This window comes from Heterocephalus glaber, unplaced genomic scaffold, assembly GCF_053883595.1.
Source record: "Heterocephalus glaber isolate CG9 unplaced genomic scaffold, H.glaber_assembly_v1.0 deba00001724, whole genome shotgun sequence".
Classification (NCBI taxonomy): Eukaryota; Metazoa; Chordata; class Mammalia; order Rodentia; family Bathyergidae; genus Heterocephalus; species Heterocephalus glaber.
In genome coordinates, this window is record NW_028258435.1 from 9,648,228 (window position 1) to 9,657,613 (window position 9,386).

The following is a 9,386-nucleotide window of genomic DNA, read 5'->3' on the forward strand; positions in this document are numbered from 1 at the left end:
TTGTAAAATCTGAAAAGTCACATTTGGATGTATTAAAAATCCCAATTTATTTACTTAATTTTTTTGGTACCGGGGATTGAACTCAGGACCTTGCGTTTGCAAGGCAGCTGTGGTGCCACTGAGCTACATCCCCAGCCCTAAAAATCCCAATTTCTGACCAAGAAATGGAGGGTGGAGAAGGGGAGATAAAGAGAACAAGATGTGTTGTGTATATGGATCAACGCCCCATGGCGAGTGCGATCTGCAAACAGAAATTAAAATAAAACGCCGATCTCCAGTCTCCGCTGAGGATTCAGCCCTGGCTGCACTAGCCAAGCCCTTCCCAGCCTTCAGAGCAGGTGGGAGCTGGCTTCATACCCAAGACCCACTTCCCATCCTGCGTGCTGTGTGTTCCCCCTGCTGCCCTGTCTTGAAGCCTGGGAGGGAGGACGCTGCATCAGCAACCCCCATGACCTGCCAGCCAGGCAGTGCCCACTATAAACAGACATCCATGGTTTACTGGTGACGCTTATCATTAGTCTCAGGAAGATTGTTTTTTCTTCCTGTTTTTGGTGTTTTGAGACAGGGTCTTGCTATGTAGTCCAGGCGGGTTTTGAAATCACTATGGGGCACAGGCTGGCCTCAAAGTCAGGGTGATTACAGGCATGTGCCACCATGCTTAGCTAGTCTTGGGCAAGTCCCTAAGAGCTGACTTCTGGAACTTCACTGCACATCTACACATCTGTCTTGAAAGTTAACACTTAAATCAGATGCGATCTATTTAATCGGTATTTACTGAACACTCAGTAGACTGGTGGCTTTGCAGAAGGCAGCGCCCCTCCACCCAGAGTCCACAGGATAGACTTCACCCAAACTTCCTTCCTGTGTGGATCGAAGTTGTGCCTATAATTTACTCTCAAAGAGAAAATTAAAGCAGTCAGAAGTTTTGTTTGTTTGCATAAGCACCGAGCTATTTATTTTAATATACATGTGACTGAACAACTTAAATATACACAAAAATACATGTAATCCAACACCTCTAACCTCTCCAAACAGCCAGTCTGCCGGATGTGGTGGCATACACCTGTCATCCCAGCACAGGTTCGAGGCCAGCTGGGCCCACAGTGAGTTCAAGGCCAGCCTGAACTGTACAGCGAGACTGTCGTACAAAAACAAGAATGAGCATTACAGACCAGCCAGTCCGGCACAGAAAAGCTCCAAGAGATGAAAACACCCCATGGGGGTGTGAAGCAAATGGGGAGTCCCCAAGCCAGGCTGGCTGGCTGGAGGCCTGTGACCGGGCCTAGCCCACTGGGACGAGGCTCACCTGCGCCTGTGTGCTGGCCTGCGGTCAAGACAGTCAGGCCGAAGCCGAGTGCCAGGCTCGCCCCAGCTGGAGGGGGGCGGAAGCCCTCAAGGCCCACAGGGGCATAGCAGGATGCTGACACTGCCCATGCAGTCAGGGAGGCGGCTTCTGTCTGGACAAAGCCTCCGGGCCCAGCCAGCAGACCTTCAGCTGAGACGATCACGTGCCTTGCTCACATCATCTTCATCTCTCAGGAAATCAGTCCCCGCCCCCAGTCCACCCAGCACCCATGAAGGCGACAGGGTCAGCAGTGGACTCTGGGCCAGGCTTCTCCCCCACGGACGTTTGCCACGTGGTCCCTTGCCAGAGGCACACGCCCGCCGCAAAAGGGGGCCGCGGGGCCACGGGGGGCTCCCGACCAGCAAAGTGGGTCTCCCAGGCCCCCAGTCCCAGCCTGATTCCCGTCCTGGAGGGTGTGGGTGGCAGAAGCAAAGGGAGGTGGCCAGGAGGACCCCAGCCTCTCTGGCTCCCCAGGGGACTCATCCCCTCCATCTGGCTGACTCCTTGAGGCCCCCTGGTTCTAAGATCAACAACCACAGAGCTGGGTGCAGCAGCACACTTGTAATCCCTGCACTCCGGAGGCTGAGGCAGGACTGTGAGTGCCTGGGAGAGTTCAATGCCAGCCACAGCCCGGCCCGGCCTTTGAGTACACCGTCTCCACCACGCCACCCCAGCCCAGCACAGACCTGCTGCGTACCCCACCTTGGAGATGAGCCCTGCGCTTCCAGGAGGGCACCTTGCCAGGGCACCCAGCGACCAGACTGGGGCAACGCTGTGTCCCTCAGTGTGGCTTCCTGCAAACACTCTACACCGGGGACACCCCGAGGGATCCAAAGGGGCAGGTCCCAAGGAGTCTAAGCTCAGGAAGGGGATGCAGAGCAAGCAGAACAGCATAGGCTTGAGAGCCCAGCCTGGCCAACTTAATGAGACCAACTCAAAATAAGAAATAAAAAGGGGAGGGGATACAGCTCAGGGTGAAGGCCCTGGGTTCAGGTACCCAGGACTGTAAGCAAATTAAATAAATAAATAAGGGGTCCCAAGTTCTCAGCCCACCTCAAATGTGCACAGCCTGAGGCTGAAGCCTTACACACACTTGGACTAGGTGTCTGTCCCAGGCACACACATATCACACTAGCAAGAGGCCCAAACTAGGAGGCCAGGAATGGGAGAGGAGAGGGAGCATCTTAGAAAGCTCTCTGGGGAGGCGCAGGCTCTGGCCGAGAACTGAACAAGTTGCGAGGCACAGAGGGCTCCAGGTTCCAGCACAGGGGATGCGGGACTGAGCAGGGGACATGCAGGTTGGCCGAAGCTGCAGGTGACACGCCCACACCAGGTGCAGCCTGCACACCTGTGTGCACAAAACCAGTGCCATGAGGGGCACGACGCCCCCACCCCCTACCATGTTTCCCCAGGGAGCTTGGGAAGCAGGGGCCCCACAGGGCTGGCACGGGGCAGTAGGAAGCATCCCAAGTCTAGACTGGCAGCATTCTCCACACGTGGGGGAGCTGTCGCAAAAGCAGAGGGCAGCATTCGGTGAGAGGAGGGTATGATGCAGCTGGAACACATTCTGCTTTGGCTGCATTTCCCTGAATCCCGTGACGCTGCAAGGTGCTGCCAGGTTACACATTAGGGGTGTGATCGAAACACAGTCAGTGTTCACATTTAAAATTTTTATTTCAGTAAAAGACCACTGTCATGAATTCCATCAAAGTCCTCCCCTTGCTTTGAACACCCTCATCCCATCGTCCTGGCCACTTTCTGCAGCAGCTCTGGAGTCCTCTTTCCTGAGGGTCTTTAGCTGCGCTGTCCTGGCTGTCTTGAGGTCCTGAATGGATTCAAAACGTGTCCCTTTTGTGGTCATTTAGACCTTGGGGAAAAGCCAGGGGTCACATGGTGCCAGATCCAGTGACTAAGGTGGATGAGGACACAGCATCCTGTCTTTATGAGGTGCCTTTCTGCTGGATGGCTCTCAGCAGCAGTGTTCACCTTATTTTTGATCACACCTAATAAAGACCCTCAGAAAAGAGGACTCTAGAGCTGTCGCAGAAAATGGCAGAGAGGATGGGATGAGTGTGTTCAAAACAAGGGGAATATTTTGAAGGACATTCGTGGCCATGCATCTTTCACTGTAATTTGATTTTAATTTAAACACACATTGTATATTTTGATTATACATTGTATTTTGTTAAATGTAAACATTTTTAAAAAATCATCTTTTGGGGCCAGGGATTTAGCTTAGTGGTCCCACTGCCTGCCTCGAAAGCACAAGGTCCTGAGTTCGATCCCAAGTACCGGAAAAAAAAAAAAATCACCTTTTTTCTGTGGTGCTGGGGAATTAAACCCTGGGCTTCACATGTGCTAGGCAAGCACTTTGGCTCGAGCTACCTCCCCAGCCCTGTCACATTTTTGTAACCTTTAATAAGATGAAGACCTGAAGTATTTGGCCCAGGTCAGGCATGATGGTGGTGGGTGGCCAGGCAGTGAGGAGAAGCTCCGGCAGAACGCAGGCTTCCTGGCCCTCACCCAGAAACTGGAATGTGTGTTTTTCATAACCACCCCAAGGGTTGGTTTTTTTTTGAGACTAGGTCTCATTATGTAGCCCAGGTCGGCATGGAGCTCTCGGTGACCCTCCTGCCTCAGCCTCCCGAGTGCTGGGATCACAGATGTGTGCCACCATACCAGGCTACGCTGTTCTTTTAAATGTTTGACAGAGGAGAGAGAAGAGGAAAGTGCACGAGGGGCTGATGAGATGACTGCTGCCTGTGTCACGAGGTACAGAAACAAGGGTGCTATCTGCCCTCACTGAGATCACACAGCCCGAAGAGAATCAGATACCCCCACCTACTCTGCTCTCCTCTGTGCCCTGAGCAGGAGACACAGACAGAGGGCAGGCAGGTGCTGCCCTGGCACCAGGTCCCTGCAGCCATCGGTCCCTGCCATCTGGGGCTCCGTGCAGTTGACAGCAGGTGACTGTCCTGGGCCCTGCTGGTCTCCCCAAACTACCCCTGTCTCGGAGAGTGGCCCTTCATGGCTCCATCATCACCCGGTGCGATCTGTCTCCTACCAGCACCACAACAGAGGCCGAAACACCAGGCACACAGCACACGCTGGGAGGGCCAGACCGGGGTGCCCCGGCGGAGGCAGAGGCGTGGCACAGATGAGACTGGGAAAGACCCGGCTTGCAGGTGTGGCGGACAGGGAGGGAAGAAGGGCTGGATTTCAGCCTCCTCATGCTGGCACTGCCCACCAGTTCCAGGCCAGCCCGGGCTGCACAGTGAGTTCAAGGCCAGCCTGAATTACACAGTGACACCCTGACTCAAACAAACAAACAAACAAACAAAATAGGCTGATCTGGAACACCTACACATTCCTTGTTCCACTTCAGTACTCGCTTGGGAGTCTTAAAACCTCCCCTAGCAGCAATGTATAACAACATAATTATGCCCAGTAATATCTAATATTCTGACATCTTCTAGACTACACATCTATTCCTCTCTCTCTCTCTCTCTCTCTCTCTCTCTCTCTCTCTGTGTGTGTCTTTCTTTCTCTCTCTTTTTTGGCTGTACTGGGGATTGAACCCAGGGCCTTCATTCACACTGAGCTACATCCCCAGCCCATTTTTAAATTTTTTGTCTTGGGATCAGGTTTCACTAAACTACTAAGTTGCTCAGGCTGAGCTCTAACTTGCATCTTCCTGCCTCAGCCCCCTGATTATGGGCATGCACAACCACGCCTGGCTACATATCTAAGCTCTCACTTCATCCAAGTCCTTACTCAAAACTGACTCTCCATGTTCCTTTAAAAGTTCCTGCCTAGGAAACATCATCCCTGAAATAAAGTCGCCAGGAAAGCAAGACCTAGAAGGAGAGGAAACATCAGAGGCTGGATCTTTCCTATCTGAAAGTATCACCAAACCTTGCTTGACTCTAGATTTTATATTTTTATTTAAATTTAAGGCCTACTGATCTCCGCTGGGTGTGGTGGCACATGCCTGTGATCCCAGCACACAGGAGGTTGAGGCAGGAGGATCACCAAGAGTTCCAGGCCAGCTTGGGCTCCATAGTGAGTTTAAGGCCAGCATAGACAGACCCTGCCTCATTACAAAACCAAACAAACAAAAGAAAAAGAGAATAACTAAATGAATTTAAGGCCTACTGAATAATGCTCTGGCTACCTCAAGGTCACTAGGAAACTCTGGGTGAAGAGTATACCCCCAGCCTCTGCCGGCTGACCCTCGGGGGACCGTCTAATGCCCCCACACCATCAAGTTCTGCCATCTCCTAATCCCACTCACTCTAGTTTTTAAAAAGAAAGTTATTTTTATTGCCTTAAAGCCCTTTCTTCCTGACATCAAACGACTGCTTTTATAATTCCCTAAATTTTCAAAACATTGTTAATTAGCACATACCAAATTAACATACTAACAAGTGATATTTTTTACACTTTCATTTCCGGATTCATCTTTTTCCTGTTGAATCACACTATTCGATTACAACCAGTTCTTAGGTTTTCTCTTAACTTGACTCAATTATTTACAAGTTATAAGTTTTCTGGTTTGCTTGATTTAAAGATAGCAGCTAAATGACCACTCATCACGTTTTACAGCCCGAGTTTTTCATCTTTCTAAAGCAGCATCCATAAAAAGGTTCTCTGGAGCTTCAAAGAAATTGTTTCTTATGACTATGAAAAAGTAAGGCTTGTGTGTCACTAACCCCACAATCTTAAGACTTCCTTAGAGCAGAGGAAGCAACACAAAGCACTTTACAAATGGCCACACAAGCATATGGCTGTACACAGCTATAGAAATTTACAACAATCACAAGGCAGGTGTGGTAGGCACGCCTCTAAGCCCAGCACTCAGGAGGCTGAGGCAGGAGTGTCACTACAAATTTGAGGCTGGCCTGAGCTACACAGTGAGACTCTGTCTCAAAACAAACAAACAAACAAACAAACCAAAAACCAAATTTAGGGTAGTTCCAGCAAAATGAAAATTGTCCAAGACACTACATTAAGACCTGCAGCAAATAAAACAGGAAAGTCAAAAGGATTTCAAGTTCTGTCAACTTCCCCTGATTCTCCTACTTATTTCAAATACAGAAAAGAACTTTCTCTAGATTGCTGAGATATGTAAATTAGTTCACTAACATTAAATCAATTTTGAATGATAGGCATTATATAAATGCCCAGAGATCAGCCTATAAAAAATTTCACCATAGTAGGGAGGGGCAGAAAGAGAAAGTAGGGTAAGAAGGAAACATAACCTGTTTCCCTACAAGAAATGTGAAAGCCTAAGCCTGTGTCTCCTTTGCTTCTCATTAGCAAGAAAATTTTTCAACAGACCCCATCCCCCAGTGGCCACACACTGGCAGCAACCTATTTAAGCTGGAGGTGTAATACATTCAAAGGTCAGAGCTGCTCTGCAGTTTGGAAAGCGGTGAGTCCTCTAGGGGCTGAGAAGCCCCCAGATCCTTAGGTCCTGATCAACTTCCTAATACACAGAGAGGCCCATTTCATGAAACACGGGAGTAATTGTTACCACTGGAGCTTCAACCTACTTACACGAAACACGTTGTGGGGTAGGTCCTCCACTATTATCCAAGAGTCACCCCTGAACTCTGAGCATGGAAGACATTGGCACAGCAGGCACAAGTCTTTTAAAATACTCTTTCAGCACACTCGGGTCTATTTTATTTAAAACAGTAAAGCACAGAAGAGTTAATAAGCTATGAATTGTAAATATGTTCCCACGTCCTTTCCACGGAGCGCAGTGTGGACACCGAGGAATCCTGCATCCTAAGCAAAGTCCCCGAAGACTACAGAGTCCAGCTAAGACAGTGGCCACTGTCCCTACACACAGGCAGAATTTGCACCCCAGGTGTACCTTCCACAAGGCTAAGCCCAACTGTCAAAGTCAATTCCCTCCAGCCTGGGGTAAGGGCAGCTACCTCCACAGCCTGGCAACAGCTTCCCTGAAGCCTCACTCTGGACAAAACACTTGCAAACTTTCTTTTCGGAGTAACAATGGCGCTGCTTTCCCATCCCCGGCCACCCTGAGGCCCACTAAGCAATCAGACTCGAGTGGCCTCACTGAGATTCTCCCCCCACCACCGGCGGTATCAAATGCTTTCTGATGGGGACGGGGCAGGGGGCAGCGTGGCAGCTCCCGTCCACATAGGGCAACTTCAGGGGCCCCACATCCTGGGATCATGAACTCCCCTCCACTTTTCCTCCTCAGCTCTGCCCCCTCCCCGGTCTCTTGGGGATACCAACTGTCCCCCCGTGCGGCACCTCCGCAGCCCCTCGAACGCGTCTCTGGGACCCTTGACCCCAGGCCCGCAGCTCTCCTGGGCATCGGGGAGCGTCCGTCCGACCCCGTCGCGGGGCAGGACAGCACGCCCGCGCGCACGTCGGTTCCGGGCGGTCGCCGGCGCCGCCCAATGGACACGGGGCGCCGCGGGGACAATGCCAGGCTCGCGCCCCCGGAGCCGGCGTCCCGCACGGCCGCCCAGCCCCCACCCGCCCGGGCGGTGGCCCCGAGGCCGGCAGGGCTGTCGCGCCGCAGCGCCGGGCAGTACCTGGTCGATGGGCAGCTGCACGGCGTTGCTGAGCGGCTGCAGCAGGGTGGAGCCCGTGGTGCTCGAGGTGGCCATGGCGCTCGCGCTGCGCCCGGCGACGCGAGGATGGGGATGCAGCGGCGCGCCCGCCCCTGGGCCGCCCGCGGTCGGAGCTCGGCGCGGGGCGGGGCGGGGCGGGGGCGGGGCGGATCTGACCCCGCCCCCCGCTCCTCCCCCGCGGCTGCCCCCGCCCCTCGACTTCCAGCAGCTTCCAGCGCCCCCTCCCCACCTCGCGCGCCCACGCGCCAGACAGCACTGCGGCCCAATCACGGAGCGGCGCCCCGATATCCACAGCCAATCGGAGGCCGCCGGCTGCGCCGAGCCCCGCCCCCATGCCGAAGACCCGAGCGAGGGGCCGAAGCGCGGCCCCACGCGTCTCTTACTGTCCGAACCCGGCCGGGCAGGCTCGCTCCCGGGCGGGGACGGGGACGGGAATGGGGATGGGGACACGCCCCCTCGCCCCGAGTGTCCCTCCGCTCCGAGGACGCGCACGACCAAGGGGCGCGGGCGGGGGCGCAGCGAGGGGCTGGGGGCGGGGCCGGGCCGGGCCGAGCGCCGGAGCGCCGCGGACCCGAAGGCGGCCAGCGGAGTCCCTTTGTCTGCTCTCGCTGAGCGCAGCCCAAACTCAGCGCGCTCTCGGCCGCTCCGGGCGGGCCAGAGGTCTGGGGAGCCCCCCCCCGCCGGGGAGGGGCCAGGGTCCTGGGTGTGACCAGCTGTGCGCCTGCAGGTCCTGCGCCACTGGACCATTTCGGGGTCTCGATTCCGGGTCCACGCCGCACACCCTCGGGGGCAGGCTGGGGGCGTTCTGAGAGCAGTTGGCATCTGGGTGCCCCAACTTAGCAAAGTGAAACCTTTCGCGCCCCAAAGAGAAATGCGGGCGGGGGCGGGATACCCAGAAAGCTCATCATCACTGAGGGGGGTGGGGTGGGGAGAAACTAGTAATATTGTCTGAGAGTTTAACTTCTTGCTTTAATAATGTTTTCGATGCTGCTTTAAAGGTAGAGAAACTTTCTTGTTTTGTTTTGAGACAGGGTCTTCCTGTGTAGTCCAGGCTGGCCTTGAACTCAAGGTGATCCTCCTGCCTCAGTCTCCCGAGTGATGGGATTACACACATGCATACAGCACTACTCCCAGTTTAGAATAGGTTACTTAGTCCTCAGTAATAACCTGAGCTAAGTACTGTGCCCAGCCTGTGTATGAGAATTTGACTTAGAAAAAAATTGCCTGACCTGAGCAAGAGCTAGGTAACAGGGCAGAAATCGAAGTAATGCACTCCCAGATCTGATCCCTCAAATGCTAGGCCCTCCTCCTCACACCCCAGGCAGAAGGCTGCTAGGTGCCTTTATTTGATGAGCACTTGAGAGTGAATAATAGAGAGAAACCCATGAGCCCCACTAAATCAAGCTATGGTTAATCCCAACACTAGG

The 9,386-nt window shown here is 53.5% G+C and overlaps 1 protein-coding gene across 2 annotated transcripts in view; it reads right to left on the reverse strand.

Annotated features, from left to right (window-relative positions):
* Mboat2 (membrane bound glycerophospholipid O-acyltransferase 2) overlaps positions 1-8,078 on the reverse strand; it is a 43,065-nt gene extending 34,987 nt beyond the window's left edge. Inside the window, exon 1 of one of the 2 annotated variants that reach the window (XM_004868306.3) lies at positions 7,921-8,078. In XM_004868306.3, coding sequence (XP_004868363.1) covers positions 7,921-7,995 — 75 coding nt within the window. In that variant the 5' untranslated portion in view covers positions 7,996-8,078. The remainder of the gene's footprint in view (positions 1-7,920) is intronic. The other variant, XM_087199641.1, reaches the window with a different exon arrangement.
* Positions 8,079-9,386: the final 1,308 nt, after the last annotated feature.